Raw genomic sequence first — 19047 nt, forward strand, 5'->3', positions numbered from 1 at the left:
TCACTGGGGGCCATGGGCTGCCCAGGGAGGTGGACTTGAGGAATCCTGGTGTTCAGAGGAAATTCTTCCCTGTGAGGGTGGCGAGATACTGGCACAGGCTGCCCAGAGAAGCTGTGGCTGCCCTGTCCCTGGAAGTCTTCAAGGCCAGGTTGGGTGGGACTTGGAGAAATCTGGCCTAGTGCAAGGTGTCCCATGGCAGAGGGATTGGATGGGTTTTAAGGTCCCTTCTAATCCAAACCATTCCATGTTTTTATGATCTCTGGAGAGCTTGGTGGGAAGCTGGTGTCATGGCAGGATTACATCCCATCCTGTATGTCACAGTTTCTGATCCCACTAGGTCCCAATTGCTTTGTCCTGTGCACATCCACTCCCTGGTCCAGCTGAGCATTTTTGTCAGAAGACCAAAAATTCCCTTAGAACAAAATACAACTTGTAGAAAATTAGAAAGACGCTTCAAAGAGGAGAAAGCCAGAAGAGTGCTCAGATGAAACCCAAACCCCACCTTTGCTCCTCTTAAAGAAGGGATCCTCCTTTGTGCAGCAGAAGGAACCACCCAGGGCTGGAAGAGAGGGCGAGGGATGGGTGAGTGCCACAGGAATGGCACTGCCGCTGGTGTCAGCTGGGGAACCCACGGTCATGCCGTGGGGTGACTGCAGCAGGGGACAGGAGGGCTCTGATCCTGACCTGGCTGAGGACAGTGGCTGTGTCCCACAGGCAGAGCAGCTGGAGCACAGGCAGAGCGAGCGACGTTGCCTGTCTGTGTACAAGGGAGGTGACCTTGAGGGACAGCTCGATACGGCTGGCCCCAAACATCCAGCTGGGCTGTCCCAGGGATGAGGGTGACAGTGGCCCTTCCAGCCAGCAGCAGGAAATTAGTTTAACGTGCACCTCTGTGCTGGGGCGGGGAGATGCTGTGGTTGGGAGATACAGAAGGGAACGCTTTCATGTGGGAAGTGCAAGGAGAGGCGAGGGCAGAGGGTCTGCTCGCGGGCAGAGAGCAGAACACAGCCATTATCAGGCAGGGCTCTGCTGGCAGGAAGCTGCTTTTGACTCACAGGAAGCTGAATTGGGCTGGTATCGGCCCTGGTGCGAGGGCCAGGGCAGTGTTTTATCTGCTGTTGAGCACAGCAGATGGGGAAGCAGTCGGCACTCCCTCCCATCCCACTCCTGCCCCAGCAGTCCCAGCCTGATGGCCCTGCAGCATAACCCCCTTGGAGAAGGGATGCTTCCCTGCAGAGCTGTGAAGCTTCCTGGGCCCAGGAGAACTGCCAGTCCCACTGGGGAAGGCACTGCCAGCCAGTGCAAGGGCACAGCCAAGCCCCTGCATGCTGCTGAGCCCAGAACGGGCAGTTTCCAGTTCTTCTGGCAGTGTCTATCCCAGTCAGCCTGAAGAGGAGCTGGGAGCATGCAGGCTTTGGAGAGCTCTGGTTAAATGTTCCCAGATTCTCCCAAACCCAACTCCAAGCTGGGGAAGAGCTTGCAGGGTTGAGAAGTCCTGTGCATGAAGGCTGCTGTCATCCCTTGGCCTCCCGGGAGCTGCCTGGTTGGGTCTGGTTTCGCTGGGGTGGTGGCAGGTTGCTGGGGCTTGGGGTGGAGGTCACCACGGGCAGCACGGACTGGATCAGGTGGCAGCTGCTGGCAGTGGATCTGCTGCCCCACAGAAAACAGGGCTAGCTCATCAGTGCTGCAGTTTGGCTGTGAAAATCTCCCATTATGGCAGTTTTCACACCCAGGCTGGGCTGCTGAGGAATGGCCACAGGGGCTGGTGGAGACACAGCAGGTTGCTGGGAGCACAGGGAGCTGCGTGCGTGGAGGAGGCTGGTCATGGAGATGTGTGGGTGCTGCTGCCAAGCTCCAAGGCAGGACTGGGCTGTGTAGGAGCCATGGCAGGGCTGTGTAGGAGCCATGGCAGGGCTGTGTGGGAGCATGGCAGAGCTATGGGAGCCATGGCAGGACTGTGGGAGCCATGGCAGGGCTGTGTGGGAGCATGGCAGAGCTGTGGGAGCCATGGCAGGGCTGTGTGGGAGCCACAGCAGGTCCATGTGGGAACAAGGCAGGTCCGTGTGGGAGCATGGCAGCACCCTAGGAGCATGGGAGGGCTTTGGGAGCCATGGCAGGTCCTTGAGGGAGCCGTGGCAGCTCCATGTGGGAACATACCAGGTCCATGGGGGAGCCTGACAGGCCTGCGGGAGCCAGGGCAGCTCCATGCGGGGGTGTGGCGGGGCTGTGGGAGTGCGGCAGGGCTGCAGTGGGGCTCGAGAAGTGAGCGGAGCTGCGGCCGGATGGCGGTGCCGGGAGTGGTAGGAACCCTCCCCTGCCCCTGCCCCTGCCCCTGCCCCTGCCCCTGCCCCTGCCCCTGCCCCTGCCCCTGCCCCTGCCCGCCCGTCCCGGGCTCGGCGAGGTGCGGGCCCGGCCGCAGTGGCCCCGCCGCCGCCGCCGGTGCCTGCCCCGGGCCGGTCCGCGCCGGGCGGGGCGCGGGGGCAGCGGGCGCGGGGCGGCGGCGGCGGGCCCGGGGGAGCGGATTACCGCCGGTTGCCGTGGTTACCCGCTACCTGCCGGCGGGCCCCAGCCCGGCCCGGGCGGGGGGGCTCGCCCGGCCCTGCCTCCCTCCCCGCCGCAGCAGATGTCACCCCGCGCCGCCGCTCGGGGCTGCCCGGGCGCTCCCCGTCCCCTCCCGCCGCACCGCCCCCGTCCCGGGCCGGGCGGGGGCCGAGCGTGCCCGGGGCGGCTGCCGAGAACAAAGGTGCCGGGGCTGGGCGCTGCCAGCGCCATGGCCGGGCCCTGGGAGCGCTGCCCGGCCCGCGGCGCAGCCGGGACAGCGCTGCTGCCTGAAATGGCTGTCGCCGCCCGGGGCCGGGCACGGAGGCGACCTCGGGCCGCAGAGGCGGCTCCCGGCGCTGATCCGGGCTGGAGGCGGCCGGGATGGAGCAGGGACAGAGGAGGTGCAGGGGCAGCGAAGCCCAGGGCAGTGGTCCTAGGGCAGAGGGTCCCCGGGGTACCGGTGCTCAGAGATGTGGAAATAGACAAAGGACACTGGGGAGGAAAAAGACCTGATGGAGGAGAGGAGCTGAGAGTGCTCACAGCTCAGGGAAGGTGGGGAGGATGTGAGGAAAGGCAGGGTGAGAACTGGGGGGCACAGTACACAGAGAAGGAGAGACTGGGAAGAGGGAGAGACAGAGCCGTGCTGGGCAAATATAGGGAAAAGGAGGATGGCTGAAAGGTGGTAGAGGGACTCCTCAGCACCTGAAATGCCACCTGCTTCCAAGCACCTCTGTCAGGGCTGAGCTTTGCTCCTGAAATCTTTTCCTCCTTGTGGGGGCAGGTGACTTCTAATAAAGCCCCAACACCAGGACAGGGTAAAAGCATCCCTTCTTCCCATTCTGCTTCCCAACTGAATTTCTATTGCTATTTAAACCTGAGGGGTTTTAAGCCTTTCTGAGATATTATGGGCTCTGACTCATGCCTTGAATACTGGTGAGCAATGCTGGGTGTGGAAGGAGGAACCCGAGGGGCGTGGGCCCCTCTGAGAGGTACTTTACAGCACACGTGTCCTCTTAAATCCTAGGTCAACATTTGGATATATTGCCAGATATAAACCTCCCTAATCCTGGAGGCACTGACTTGATACTGCTTCTTATACCCAGTGGCTTTGATACTGCTTGCATCTCACCTGCTTCCCAAAGCTAAATAATCATCACGGGGAGAGCAGTCACAAGGCTGAGGAGGGGATGGGGGATCGCTGCAGGGGGTGGGATGCTGAGGAGGCAGCTCCGGATCCAGCCGGGGTGGAGAGGAGAGAGAGCGCTGCTGGGTGTGCACGGAGGCTGTAGCAATGCCCAGACCCTGAGGTTACCTTCACTGCATTCCTTCTGAAATCGGGGAGGAAACAGGGACCTGCTGCCCGGGCAGGGAGGAGGATATTAGCTGGTTGGAAACAATGATTTGCATACAGGGTTGGTTACAGCCTTAATTTTGAAGGCTGTGCTTGTTAGATCTGACTGTGCTTTTCCCCTGCTGCATTTTCCTTTGTCCTGTTTCTGTAATTATCCTCATTTCAACCCTGCTCTGAGGATTATTGGTCAGTAGGAAGCCTCCTAATGCCCACTTCTCCTTGGCAGGGGAATACCCATGCCCTCGATTAAACTGAAACTCTCTGAACGGTGACAGAAGAAATTAGATCTATATTCCTCAAAGACACTCCCTGGGGCGAAGTTTCCCGACCCCCACCACGCAGCCCTGCCACCCTGCCCCTTGTGTTCGCTCTCAATATTCTCTTTGTTACAGCCACCTTCAGCCCGGGCTTGGGGCTCCCCGGGGAGGGGAGAGGTGGTTTGTGTTGGAAAATCCTCGTGCCCATGTCCCGGGTGAGCTCAGCCACCGTCCCACTGCAGCCCGTGCCCAGGACAGGCAGTCTCTGTTCCGAAATTGGGGTGAGGAGCCAACTCTAATAGGCAGCGCTGTACATTAAATGACTGCTCCTCTGAGATGTTGGGTAGCTCTAGCAGAAGGTGGGCCCACTAAGTGATTGATTTTTGAGAGGCCCTTCACTGGTGGCTTAAAGAACAGCATTTATTCAATCTATAGACTGTGTAAGATACACAGAGCCCGACCAAGGACAGCACAAACGCAGGTTAGGAGACTGGCTGTTCCCTTTGCATGCAGACCTCTGCCAGACCCTGCCCACAGCCCCTGCCCACAGCTCTCTGCCAGCTCCTGCCTGCCCTCAGGGATGTGTGAATGCACGTGAAAAAGGTAGTTTGCAGGTAATTTAGATGTGCAGGTTGCTGCTTAGCTGCCTGGTGGGTACCCAGTGGACAACATCCATGCATTCCTTTTGGAAAGCAGCCCTTAAAGGGATGTAATATATATACATATACATACATATACATACATACATGCGCATATATATATATGCATATATATATATATATATATATATATATATATATATAATATTTTCAATTTTTTTTGTCTATGCAAAAATAGCATTTTTTCCAGGAGCAAGCTAAGTGACCTCCCAAAGGCTGCCCCTTTCTCAGTGCCCCCTGCCATTACAGTAGCCACTGACCAGCTCCCAGTAGCCCATCCTGCTCTGGTGCTTTGTGCCAAGTGCCGATAGCAGCTGCCGGGTCCCAGAGGCTGCCTCCCCTTCCCACGGCAAACCCTGCCAGTGTGAGCTGACACCGTTGGTGCCAGTCAGCTCGGAGGAGCACTGCTCCCCACACTTCCCACTCCCATCAGTCTGTCACCACTGTCGTGTGGCAGAATTACTGCCTCCTGCTCTCCAGCACATCCGAACACACAAAGAGCTGTGCTGCTGCTGCCAGCGCTCAGCTGCTCTGCGTCTGTGAGAGGGAGGGAGCCTTGGAAAGGTCAGTGCAGGGAAGGAGGGGATGCTGGCTCCTTCCTTTAGGGGCTGTATCCTGGCATCACAGTGAAACCTTGTCCTGCTGGCTGATCCATGTCCACGGGGACTGCAGCCAGCAAGAGTACCTCACATCTCAGGGCTTCCCAGGGTGGTTTAGCACCATGTGCAGGTCCAAAGAGCTTCCCCTGCCTGTTCCCCGCCTAGCAAAACCATCCCACATTACAGAAATTGAATCTCTTGATCAGTTGTGACTCCACTCTGGACTCTTCCCTTGTTTTTATTCCTGGCCCAATTTCATTGCCAGCTTTAGCAGCACGACAGCAGCAGCCGCCACTGCCCTGGCTACAGCAGGATCCTCCCTGAAGCGATGTTTAATTTATCCCCCACATCCCCCGTGCCCAAGGCAGCCCGAGGCGGGAGCACAGCCACTCTGCCCCCTCCAACCACATTAGCCCCGGGCCGATCTCGTCACCCCTGTCACCCATCGCTGACACTAACTCAACTTGCCTGCACTGTTGTAGGGGGCAGATGGACTGTCGGAGCCCGAGGGCATCTCTCTGAAACGCGTGGCTGTGGTGGAAGATTTCTTTGACATCATCTACTCGATGCATGTGGAAAGCTCGTCGGAGCCGGGCAAAGCACCCAAACATGCCGGGCAGAAGAAAACCTACCGAGCGGTGAGAGTCCCGCCGTGCCCCGGGCAGGGCGGGCACTGGAGCGGAGGGAGAGTCCCTCGGGAATGGGGATGGCAGGGCAGGTAGGAGCAGAGCCGCTGGCGGGAGGCAGAGCAGAGGCAGAGCCCAGTGTGGCTGTGCGGGGAGGCGTGAGGAAGGAGGGGTTTAAAGGCAGAGCAGCTGTGCTCGGGGAATCCGGGCTGCAGCGGCAGCACAGCGCGGCTGCTGGGAGAGGAGAGAGCAGGGCAATCATACAAAGACACTGTGCGTGTCTGAAGGGAAAAGGAAGAGGAATCCTCGGTGTTAGTGATGGATGAGAGAATGTTTGTCCGGTCCCGTGCTTGCTCTGGGTGATCTGCCTCCCTGTCTCCCTCAGCCAGAGGGAAATGTCTCCTGTGGGCCTTGAAGGTCAGGAGCAGACAGACAGGGGGACTGGGGCACGGCCATGGCCTTTCCCTCCTCTCCTGCCCCTCCTGGGTTTCCTCAGTTACAAAATGGAGGCAGGCACCAAGCTAAGTCTTGTCTTGGTTCCTTGGTTCCATGCATGCCAAGAACCAGCTCTATCCACCCTGAAACACCACTCTAGTTAGGTCAGGAATAATTTAGCTTGAAGTGTGCTTCTCCAGGGAGCTTGCTGTTTCTCCTGACTCTGCACAGCCCTTCAATGCAAACGTTTGGGCTCTCCTTTTACAAGAAGAGCTGAATTTACTGTCCAAGACCAAGCTACTCCCTTGAATCCCACAGCCCTAAGGACCAGGTCGCTTAGAGACAGGAGTGGCTTGCTGGCAGCTCATCTCTCTGGTGTATACAATGTCTCAGAGAGGTCTTTGCAGGCTGCCCTCGTCTCAGTGATGATGCCTGAGGTTCTGCACAGCTCTGTGCTGCCAGAGTCAGCACAGGGTTGGAGTCTGTCCTGCCTGCCTGTGTCCCTGCTCCATCCACACTGTGCTGGGAGTCTCCAGGGAGCAGGGCTCTGCACACAGAACTCATGGCATCACTCCCTGCCCTGAGCACTCCAGTCCTGCCCCTGCAGCAGAGCTGGGGCTGGGGCACGCACTGACCCTCCCTGGCTGGGGGCAAGTGATGACCTTTTTATGGTCCAGGGGGGGCAGCCCCACCAGCATGACCACAATTCAAAAACTTTCTGCTCATTTCCCCAGCAGACCACTCCGACCCTTCCCTAATTCCTTCAATTCATCTCTCTGGAGGACTAATCTGTGCCCTGCACAGCCCCAGGGGAGCAGGCTGGATCCGTCTGTTTTCCCAGGCCTGCTCACAGCAGTCAGAGAGAGCTTCACGCTCCACCCCTCATCTCCCTCTTGAGCTGAGATCATCACATTAGCAGCGTGTATCCCCTCCTGACCTGGCAGGAGCTGCTGGCTGGGCTGCCCAGCCTGGCTCCTGCCCTCACTGCTGCCCTTGCTCCCCGCAGCGCCTTTGTAGCCTGAGCTGGAAGGTGAAATGGTGCAGAGCACACGCCACGCCTGGCACGGCGCACAAAGGGACACTGCTGGGTGGCCAGCTAGGAGGCTCCAGGGTCCCCTGCCTCCTTCTCCCTTCTCCCTTTCCCTACCACTTCTGATTAGAGACACTGGAGAGTTTGCCCTTGTCCATGACCTCCGGAGGGAGGCAATCAGAAAGGGAGTTTGGATGGGAGATAACTCATCAAGGAAGCTGTCTGCTCTGCAGAGCATCAAATCAGCTGAGAAATAACAACTGTATCACTAAAATTAGCTGAACATTTGCAGCAGAGACTGTGGGCTTGCTGGAGCAAAAGAGGCAGGGAGACGGCTGAGCCCGGCAGGCAGCAGGCGGGGACAGTTCCCTGCCTGTGACACCCCACCACGGCTGCCACCAGCAATTTCCAGGCCCCTCATTCCAGCGTTTCTGCGGGAATCCCTTGTGCTTGTGCATCGATAAATATCACACAGAGGCAAAGGCTGAGCTGGCATCCGCTCGGCCACAACAGAGCTCGCTGGGGCTGCAGATAAATAGGAGGAGAATCCCATGAGGACCAGGCACTGCAGCCTCCATTTGAGCGCTGGGACAAGGTCCCCGCCTGAACTTTCCACCCATCTGGCATTCTGTGCGTGTGAAAGCCCGGGCTCTGCTGCCGCGCAGTGGAGAGGGATGCGGCTCCCTCCCACCGCAGAGCCAGAGCCGGGCACGGCGCTGCCTGAGCCGTGATCCAGCACAGCCCCTGCCCCGCTGCTCTGCCTCCAGAACAGCACCCCCTCAGGGTACAAAAATGCGTGGAATTTAGGTATTTTTGTATTTAATGTCGACTTTTAGAATTTAGGAATTGTTAACTATGTCAGGCGGGAGGACAATGTGGCCACAGGAGGGGGATCAGGACATCCTGGGCCATCCTCCCAGCTCAGCCCCGTCACCCACGAGGTGTCTGATTCCAGCCCCACTTCCCGTCCTGAGCCCCACTTCTGCAGGGCTCCCAGCCCCGAGGACTGGCACAAACAATTGAATTTCTGTCTGCTTTATGACCCCACTTGTAAGTGCTGTGACCCCTGTGGGGGTCACGGCCCCTGGTTTGGGAACTGCCGTGCTGGGACAAGTCACTTAGACCAAACAGGATGGGTGATTAACCATAGGAGCCAGCCCAAAGTGAGAGGTGGGCTCTCCACCTTTTAATGCCTTCCAATTAAGACCAGATGTCTTCCTGGATGATGTTTTAGGCAAACCACAGGCCACGGGGCTGCAGGAGAACCTGGGTGAAGTTTTGTGGCTTGTGCTGCACAGGTCAGACTCCAAGATTTGATGGTGTTTTATGGCTTTAAAGAAGTCTACATGAAAATGGACTCATTCCTTCTCCAAATAACCTAGCCTTGATCCTTAGAAACACCGTAAAATTACTGCTGGCAGGAATTAATTGCAATAACAGGGATTGCCAGACACCTTCTGTGGGTGCTTAGGTCTGGATCTAGTGTTTAACTTCAAGCATTCAAGTTTTAAATATTTATCCTTAGCTTTTCCTCATCTGTAAAATATATACCCCACAAAGGTTCAGGAGACTTAATTCATTATTGTTTGGAAAAATGTTTTCAATTCCCTAGATAAAATATGTCACAGAAGTGCAAAGTATTATTAACAGTAATTGATTGTCATTGTGGGAAAAAGTGACCTGCCCTTACAAAAGATTAATGGATTCTTCAGGTTACTGGTGTGATGGTAATTAACAATGCAAACAGAGCTGATGAGGCCTTACTTTCACATTTGATTCTTACATGTTCATAGCTTTGCTCTTCCCAGACTCCAATGGGGAAAGGGAAGGAGTTTCTGGGAAGGTATGGGTATGCAGGGATACCAAAGGCCTGTTCATTTGTGTTGTGGTGCCTCAGTGGCACAGCAGTTACCCTCCCAAGGTGTTCCCCTACCAGCAGCTGCTCTGGAGGGAGGGATTTAGAGCTGGAGAGGACAATATGTGGCTACGAGCATGTGCCCGTGGTCCCTGTGCTCTCCAGCCCGTTCTCCATCTCCCAGGACCTACAGCTCTCTGTTGTTTCCCCAGATTGCAGAGACCTATGCTTTCCTCCCGAGAGAGGCTGTGACCAGGTTCCTGATGAGTTGCACTGAGTGCCAGAAGAGGATGCATTTCAACTCCAACGGCCTGGAGCCCAAAGGTAAAGGCGAGTGGCTTCTGCCAGCAGAGCTGACTCTGCATTTTGCACCAGCACAGTGCCACCAACAGCTGCCAGACACTGTCCTGCCCAGGAGATACATCCTAACCTAAGGGTTTTCCTAACCTGGAATATTTTACATGAAGGAATTGCTTAAACCTGCTCCTTTCAGCTTTGGGAGCAGAAGCAGCCTGGCTTTCTTTCCAAGCCTTCCCCAGTGCTGCCCAAAACATGGGTCAGAAATACCACAGATATGGCTGCAATCAACCCTTGATCATGTGAGGGTGGAAACCTCAATGTCTATAAAAATAACCTTAAGTTTTTCCCTGGAACTGATGATTTTGTATTGAAAGACACAGAATATGTCTGAATAGCTGAAGTTTCTGATAAAGAAGCGATTTACACTTAATTAATAGATAAGCACGGGATCCCGAGTTAGATAATGGCAAGTGTTTTGGCAATCCCAGTTACACTGTGCCTGTGTACACACACAATTAGTGTGGCCACTGAGGTGGTTGACTCCTTATGGTTCTTTTGTGGGCAGTTCCAATCTGCAGCTTCTTAGGTGTAAGAGAGAGCAGGAGTGGGAAGAAGATGGGACCAGGTTCTCTTCCAGAGTAGCTGCTTAAATGTTTGTGTGGTTGTTTTCTGAATTACAAACTTGTTTTCATGGTCAAGTGCATAGCAAGTGCAAAGTGATGTTGATTTCAGTCATTAAAATTGCTACTTTAAAGAAAAAACCTAAGCAAACTGCTGGGAGTTGGTCAGTTTCAAAAGTGGCAAGGCAAAGTGGCTCATTTGGCAGCTCTTATCAGGAAGGGAAGCAGAATTTAAGGAACAAAAGGCCCAACAATTGAGAATTTCTTCTATTAAACTGTTTACTGCTGGGAGCAGAGCTATGGACATCCCAGAGGTTTTGTGTAAGTGGATTATGTGCCATCTATCCAAAGGTAGTGACTGAAATGCTTTGTACTCATTATATTTTTAAAAAAACTCTCAAAAACTCTCCCAAACAGCTCCATGTGAATTCTATTAGTTGAAGCTCCGTTACCACTTCCCACTCTGCCAGCTAAGGGCCTGATCCCTCTTTCCAATTACATCCAGAAAATTTTGGCCTTGCTGGGAGCAAACCTGACCTTCACATGGATTACACTGCATCCATCATGGGTGAGGGTCCTTCACAGAGTCACAGACTGGTTGGGTTTGGAAAGAACCTTAAAGTCCCTCTCATTCCAACCCCTTGCCAAGGGCAGGGACACCTTCCATTAGATCAGGTTGCTCAAAGCCCTGTCCAACCTGGTTTTCCTTCAGGGGCTTCCACCCACCCACCATCCTGCATCTCCTGTGCCTCTCCCAGCAGCACACACCCATCCCAGTTCAGAGGCAGCTCTGGGAACCTCTGGTTCTGGATATCCCCCCCAGTGTGTTCTGGATATCCCCTTGAGTGTGGTCCTAGCTGTGGGAACCATGATCAAGGCTGACACCCATCTGTCCTGAACAAATTTATAAATTAATATCAATTAGTGATTATTTTCATAAACCTTCTGCCCTTAGCAGTTCTCTTAAAAATAAATCAACCAGGAATACAAAGGATCCCGCAGGTAAAAAGTCTTACCCACCATGAATGAATGAAAGAACAGAAGTGTTTCTCTGTCTGAATAGCACCTAAATAGTGACTAAGTACATGTGAAAATGCATTGAGTAGATTAGATAGGGTTACTTTTCCTGGGGAAGGGTGTCTGATTTCACTAACACGTATTCAGAAATTTATCAGGAGCAAATCACCTAAAAAAACCACTGGGGTCATAGAAGAATTACTGAGGTGTATGCACGTGCATACACACATTCAGGCACATACAGGTAAAGTTTAACTCAGTAAGATGACAAAATTTGAGTAATTCCCATCTCTTTCTACTTCTCTTGTCTGTGAAAGAAATCTGAACACATTTAATTTGTGATCACAAAAATCCCTAATTAAACATATCTGCCATCAAACCCTGCAGGGCACCCACATCATTCATAAAAGCAAATTGTCTTGCTTGTGGGAAGGTTTGAATGTCACTGGACTTCACTGGGATCTCTTTACAGTGGTATTAAATTAGGAGTAATTCTGGTGGAGTGATAAAAATGTGGAGCTAGGATCAAAACCATTTCTCCTTGTTCCATCTGTGTGTCCAACATGTGGGGCATGTGATAGAGATAACTGCAAAATGAGCCAAAGGATTCCTGGAGCTTCCTCTTGTGGCACAGGATGTGAGGATTGTTCCCGTGGAGCCCCCCAGGCCTTTGAAAACAAAGGTTTTCTTTCTTTCCCAGATAACTTAGGAAAAAGGAGAAAGAAAAAAAAAAAAAAAAGGGTTTGGTTTCTTGGGCTCAAGCCCTTCTCTGGTGCAGTTGCACAAATTCACATTAAATTTGTGTCCTCTAATGGGATTGTTCCAAATTTACATCAGAATGGTTCCAGGCAGAATCTAAGATCACTTGCCTCCCTCTTCCTCCCCATCTGAAGTTGCTGAGCTGCTCCTGTTCAGCTTCATTCATCTCTGCAGCGCTGAGCAGTGGAGTGGGGAATGGCAGGAGAGCAACTTATCATCCTCAGGGATCCCAAACACTCACCTCACCGTGCCTGTGCCTCAGCAGAGAGCAACTTATCATCCTCAGAGATCCCAAACACCTCACCGTGCCTGTGCCTCAGCAGAGAGCAGCTCTATCTGTGATACTCTGAGCAAATGCTTTCCCAAACTCTTAGGGACTCAGCCAGCTGGGGCAGGTTTAGCTCCTGTGAAAAGCTCCCCTAGCACTGGGATTTTAGCATCTTTTCATCACAGCACAATAAAGGTTTATTTTGGGTCTTATAGAGACATATAAGTGCTCCTAATCTGTAGGTCAAAGCATGACAGAGACAGCTGACATACAGCCATGAGAAAAGATGGAGGAATCAGTTTACAAGGTTCCTAAAAGCTTTGGACCTTCATATTTGGGCAAGTTGATGACTTGAGTGGCACTGGCCACCCTTCCTTGCACCCACAGGCAGGAATGCTCCATCTGCCCAGGAATGGACCAGATTAACCTGAGAAAAAAAAGCATTGTATTTCCATGGACCCAGTCAATGTCTTGATAGAGAAGATTTGCAAAGACCTTTGTGATGTTTAAGTCGATTACAGGCAGTTTTGGGGTCAGGTAATTTCCTAATCAGTCATGATAGATGTGGTGTTTCCAGAGGTGTGAAGCATCCTCAGGTCTGCTGAGTTTCAACAGGATTTTTTTACACTCAGCATTTCTGAGAAGCAGACCCATTAGGATTGGGTTGATGGCTTTTCTGAGGTGCTGTAAAACATTTTGTGAAGGCTTTTTTTCAAAGGGCTCTGTCACACATGCCTGTGAAACCAGTGACCCCAGAAAAAGCAAGGCAGCCAGGGAGATCCAGAAGCAGGAATGGAAACCTCCCACCATAAGTTCACCTTCAGCTCCTGGGAATCCTTCTTTCCCTGTTACTGCTTAAGCTCCCTGTCCAGTGGGTACCACACATCCCTTCAGCATGTGCTGGAAGGCTGGATTAATTCCCCAGACTTGCATCTGCCTGTGCTGAGGGCAAAGAGATCTTGCTTGTAGCCATCAGCCATCCCTGTGGACAATGGCAGCTTTCCTCCTGGACAAACCCACTCTGTGAGCCTGAAAATTCAGTGTTAGAATAGATCATTCCAGCAGCCTTCATGTTCTGTGTCCTGCAGGATCTGTAGTGGTTGTGGCAGAGCAGAAAAATCTTTGAGAATTCAGAGAAATCACTGAGAATTTGCTTTGTGGACTCGGCCTGGCCAGACAAAGTGATTTGCAGGAGCATCCAAACCTGGAGCCATCTCTAGAGCTCAATGTGATGCAGCCAGAGGAATCAACAGGAACAATTTAAATTAAAGATCTCTAAAATTAAGTTTGTGCTTTAATGAGGATGTTAAAAATAATCTTCATCACCAGATAGAGATACTTAATACGTTGCCTTAATGTTAACTCCTACCTGAGGGAATCCCAGCAAAATTGGCAAGACTTTGCAATGCTGAAGCAAGCTGCAAATAGATCCTTGTTCATCACCCCCTGCATAAATCCCATGTGCATGGAAGCACTTCTGAGGCTTCAGCAAGACTCAATTTCTTCCTCAGGTTTGGGGGATACTGAAAAATTATACATTATGTGTAGTTTTTTTCACAGGTGACAGCAATGCTTTTTTATTTATTTTTTTTCCCAAGACAACATCTGTTCTGTAATTATGTTCTTGGTGGGGTCATGTTCTTAGAGGAACCTTCTCTCAGCGGGTGGCTCTTGCCAGGGATTTGAAGTTCTCCTGAATACCCCTGAGTTACAAGAACACACCTGCAGGTCCCTCATCTAAATAAAGCTTTTCCTCTGTTCTTCAGAGAGTGAGCCACCTTCCTCCTTGGTTTCTGGGATCATTGACTACAACATGCCCCTCACCTCGACCTACCTGAAGCAGATGAAGCTGCGGGTGATGAATTCCCAGGAGCAGGTGAGTGATCTGCCCGTGCCGAGAGGAGAGGCTCAACGGAGAATGGGGAGGGGCACTTGGATTCCAGGAGGATGTTTTTGGGAATGCCTGGTTTGTCTGAGCTTGTGAGGCTCTGAGCAAGCACAGCACGTTGGGAGGCAGTGTATCCTGCATCTCCTGGAAGCTGAGCTGCTTCAGAGTTGTGCCAGTGGAGAGAGGCAGAGATGGGGTTGATTAAGTTGTAACAGTCTGCTTGTTCTTTAGACATACGGTTCTTCTAAGAAATTGTTTTAAAAATAAATATGGCAAGTAGTAATTTGTTTATCTCCCACGGATGTCTGGGAGCTTTAACAGATGGGGTCTGAAGCCCAGACCTGGCTTTGGTTGCTCTGGGGCTCTCTTAAACTGCTCAGCAACTTGAGGGGTTCAGCTGCAGCCGCTCCGCTCCCACGTCAATGTGGGACACGGCTCTGTTGTTTGGTGACAGTGTTAAGCCACTGGATTTTGCTTTGGGGATGTATGGGGCACCCTGCCACAGGATTATACCCAGGCTGTGCAATTTTCTGAAGTTCTGCAGCTGCAGAATTAGCTATGGGAACCTCTGTGCACCATGGAAACAGTCTATAAAAAGAAAAGTATGTTTTACTTGCTCCCCACAATCTGCACTGGAAGCCAGTGCTGGATTTTCTTTCCAGCACTCTGAAACCTGAACCTGATTTCACACATTGCTGCCAGTGGCAAGATGTGACAGCATTTGCATGGTGCTGTGGTGGAAAACATTGCTGGGAGCCTGAGCACCCGATGGGGGCTTTTATCCAGCAGCTTCCTAAAGGGATGTGGGTTAGAGCATCATTGCCAGGGTGTGAAGTGCCAAGTGTGGGTTTGCTGGAGGGATACCGAGCTGCTCTATCACTTCTGTTGTGAAACCTTCTTGCTGGAGGACAAAATGGCATCTGGTGGGAAGCACTTCTGTGTCTCAGAGCTTTTTCCTTTGCACTTGTTTGACACTTGAGTGATTTCAGGATTTCTTTAAGGTTTTAAAAGGTGAAAGGCTGATGTGCCAGGTTTTGTGCTCATGATGGGTCAGGCAGTAGAACTGTGGGCAATTTGGGGGGCAGCTGGGCTGTGCAGATGGAGTGGGTGGATGTGCCCCTTTGTGCCATCTGATTGCTACTTTGGGACCACTTCAGGATAAATAGGCCAGCATGTTCCAATGACCTTTGGGTTGCTCACTGTTTGCTGGGTCTTGGTGCAGCTCCTGGCAGAGTGGCATTGGTGTGGCAGACCCTGCAGTCCTGTTCTTCACCAAGGTCAGGGACTCAGGGCCATCCATGAAAGCTGGCTGTGCTTTCCAGCATTTGAGGTGGTTGCTTCAAGTTTACTACAGAGGACTGAGCAGTTTAACTTGTAGCCATTTATGCATTTTCAACCAGTTCCTCTTGGCTCTGAAGCTGCTTAAGGGAAGTGTGCTACAAAGCTTCATTAAACTCATGTATGCAGTTTATACAGGTAAATACTGACCAAACTTGCAGTTTGGTCTTACTCCCAGGTTAGCAAACCACACAGAAGCTGGGAGGCTTCAGTAGTAGATCTTGAGTTTTTGAGCTACCTGCTTAGGGATGCTTGTTTTGAGAACTTTAGTTGGTAATTTAGAGTTCATCCCCTGAATTTTGGTGCAGCAGTTTGCACTGCAACTGTCACTAGATCGATATAACGTGCTGCTAACATGAATACTCCTGAAGCTTGCAGAGATTGGAATAGAAGCGTATGTCATGCAGGAACAAAAAGGGACCAGCTGAGGCAACCAGCAGTTGTTGGTTTAGATCATAAATCAAATGGTTTGATGTTATTCCCTGCCTCCAAAGTTTTCCTTCTCCTGTGCTCCTGTCGTTACACTGCAGCACAGCTTTCGAAGCTTTTCAAGCTGTAGCAGCCAAGGGAAAAACCTGTTTGGAAGAAGTAAAAATTGCTGTTCACTGTATTACTGAAACTGATTCCTGAGAGCAAAGTAAAAAAAGGATCAGTCCTATTGCTCAGACTTCTGAAGCGTTGAAATTTTCCATCATGACAAAAGTCTGGAGAGGATTCAGATGGCTGGGGAAAATCCAGCAGGATTTGAGTGCAGTCTCTCCTGACATGGGACATTCCCTGGCTTCCCCTGGGGAATCAATAGAATTATTTAGGTTGGAAAGATCTTCAGGATCATTGAATCCAACCATTTCCCCAGCACTGCCAAGCCCACCAGTAAACCATGTCTCCAGGTGCCACACTGACATGGCTTAAATCCCTCCAGGGATGGTGGGCAGCCTGTTCCAGGGCTGGACAACCCCTTTGGTGAAAAAATTCTTCCTGATTCAACCTAAACCTCCCCTGGTGTAACTTGAATGAAAACAAGTGCCACACTCCTGAGGCAGCTGTGGCTGGACCTGGAGCTGCTAATGCTGAGGCTACCTGAAGATAATGTGTGTAATAATGCAAATAACAGGGGTCAGGTCCCTCCACAAGCACTCCCCTGCCAATTTTATTCTATTTATTCATACACTGCACTGGAAAGAAAACAGTGCCATCCTTTTTTCCCTGGAGGATCCTGGCAGTCTGTGTGGAGCATGGTGTGTGAAACAAGGGCTGTGTGACACAGGGTGATGGTTAGGGTTGCACAGTTCAGGTGTTGCAGCTTTTGGAGTTCCAGGTGTTTGCCAACTGAAAGAGCCCTCTGAAGACAGTAGAAATAATTCTGACTTTTAAGCAAATGCAAAACAGGCAGAAAATACAACCTCCTTCTTAAATTTGCCCTATGCAGATATCCCCTGCAAGGGTTTTATCTACCAGCACATCCAGGCTGCTCTCGCTGAGCGCTGCCACTTTGCTGCCTCGCTCTCACTAACATTTGATGGTGTTAATAGAAATAAATTAAGCAATGGACTCATGTTTCCCTTGGCTTTGGCCAAAAGCAATTATTTGTATGCAGCAGCACCAGGAGAAACTCACTTCACTTAGGGTAACAATGAGTGAATTTATGCCAAAGTGGCCTTTTAACTTCATTATTCAGGGAAAAAAAAAATAGTGCATGTAAGTGTAATCTATTAGTGCTGCTAAGCACATCAGTATTAGGGCACCAGTGTTTCCAGAAGGAAGCACAGCCAGGAGAACCTTAAAGAAAGCATTTTATCCCTGCCTAGGGACAAAAAACTGTCAGAAAAGAAGCTCTTTATGTGGTTGCTCACAAAAGGAAGAGTTCCCACAGAATATATCTCTATATACTTTTTGGAGTCCAAACATCTGTTCTGGGACAGTGGAAAACAGCAGAGACCCATGTTGCTTATACTGGGTTCAGTAGGACATGCAGGTTCTTCTGGAGTGGGAACCTTCCTTTATCCCCATTTTTTTACCAGTTCTCACATGTGTGAAAAACCAAGCCCCTTACCCTTTCCAGGGTGCTGAATTAGCCCCATTTCATAGTATCTACCAAAGCATTAAGCATCTCTGAACTCCTGACTGTCCCAATCTAGCAGCAAAAAGGAATGAATAGAAGATATTTGATATTTATCTGTAAAGATCCTTCCACTTCATTTTCAAATGCTAAATATTACCATTTTTAAATAATTGGTTATTCTACTGCAGTCATTTTTCAGACAATCTTTTCTGTTATTCAACCTCAGCCTTGGATTTATTTTTTATGCTGCTGTTGGGCAGGGTTTCCACTGGTGACAGAAAGAATAGAAAGATTTTAAGAGGACAAATCTCAGCACTGAAATGCCAGGCTCTCTCTGCTCCAGAGTTGTTGCTGCTACCTTGGCAGGAACAGTCCAGGGCCAAGTAACCAGGTTTAAATGATACAGAAACGTTTTCAAAGATTGCTTCAGTGGCTGCTGGCAGAAGGTCACGCAATCAGTGAATGGCAGGAGCTGCTCTTGGATGGGAAATAAGAAGAGTGTTTTCCTTGTTGCTATGGCTTTGCTGCACTGACTTGTGTTTGAGAGGGACAGAGCCTTGTCCTGCACCATCACACATCCCATCCATCCAGTAATTTCCCTGTAAGCCTGGAGTGTGTGACAGTGCATGGATGTGAGGTGGTTTTCAGAGCACTATTTCAAGCAATGTTTTAGCTCAGACAGCTGGATCATCCTGGAAGGGGGTGCAGGGGCTTAAATCCCACCCATGTGCAAGGAGTTGGTCTTGTCTGGTGCTGGTGAGGATCAAGCCTCTGCAGGGTTTGAGAGCTCACAGAGCCTCATGACCAGAGGCTGTTTGGCAATGTGAATTCCTCTCCTTTTTCCCTGGCCTGCCCATTACTGTGCTTGCTCACTTCAGTGTCTCAAAGGCTCTGAGAGCAGCTAAGATACATCTTCCCCTGGCAGCTCACTCCCTTCCTTCTGCTTTGGAGCCATCTCCAGCCAGTCCTGGGGGTGCAGAAGGCAGGGAGGGGAGCCTGCAGCCACACAGGAAGGCACACTGGCTTTTTATTTTCAGCCTGGAAGTTCAGTAGCAAGAATTGCAGACATCTCATTCCACATAGTCCAGAGATCAGGAGCAAATTTGGCAGAGCTGGCTGGACAAGCCCTGGGACCTGGATTTAGCCGTTTTATGTAGGCATCCTGAAGAAAAGCTGTGTGTGTTCACAGAGGTGAGGAGGGCAGAAGCAGGCAGTACTTGACAGGAAGTGGGATGATGCGTTTGCATCACATGAGGATGATAAGGTACTTCCCAGTCCATTAAAGAGGGTGTTAAACATCTCCGGGGGAATAAATACCTCTAGATCAACTTGACTTGAGCTCTAGATAGTTCTCATTCAAGAAGTTTTGTCATGGTTTGGGATATTTATTTCCTGATGCTAATTTTTAAAACCATTTTTGAGCACTAGAGAAGTTCCTTGAA

General features: G+C 51.2%; 1 protein-coding gene across 1 annotated transcript in view; it reads left to right on the forward strand.

Moving 5' to 3' along the window:
- Window positions 1-19047, forward strand: part of NOL4L (nucleolar protein 4 like) — a 63489-nt gene that overhangs the window by 12060 nt on the left and 32382 nt on the right. Inside the window, exons 2-4 of the mRNA XM_071446890.1 lie at window positions 5890-6045; window positions 9566-9677; window positions 14084-14193. Coding sequence (XP_071302991.1) covers window positions 5890-6045; window positions 9566-9677; window positions 14084-14193 — 378 coding nt within the window. The remainder of the gene's footprint in view (window positions 1-5889; window positions 6046-9565; window positions 9678-14083; window positions 14194-19047) is intronic.

This window comes from Agelaius tricolor, unplaced genomic scaffold (genome assembly GCF_023055355.1).
Source record: "Agelaius tricolor isolate 1412-34295 unplaced genomic scaffold, bAgeTri1.0.p SCAF_23, whole genome shotgun sequence".
NCBI classification, from domain to species: Eukaryota; Metazoa; Chordata; class Aves; order Passeriformes; family Icteridae; genus Agelaius; species Agelaius tricolor.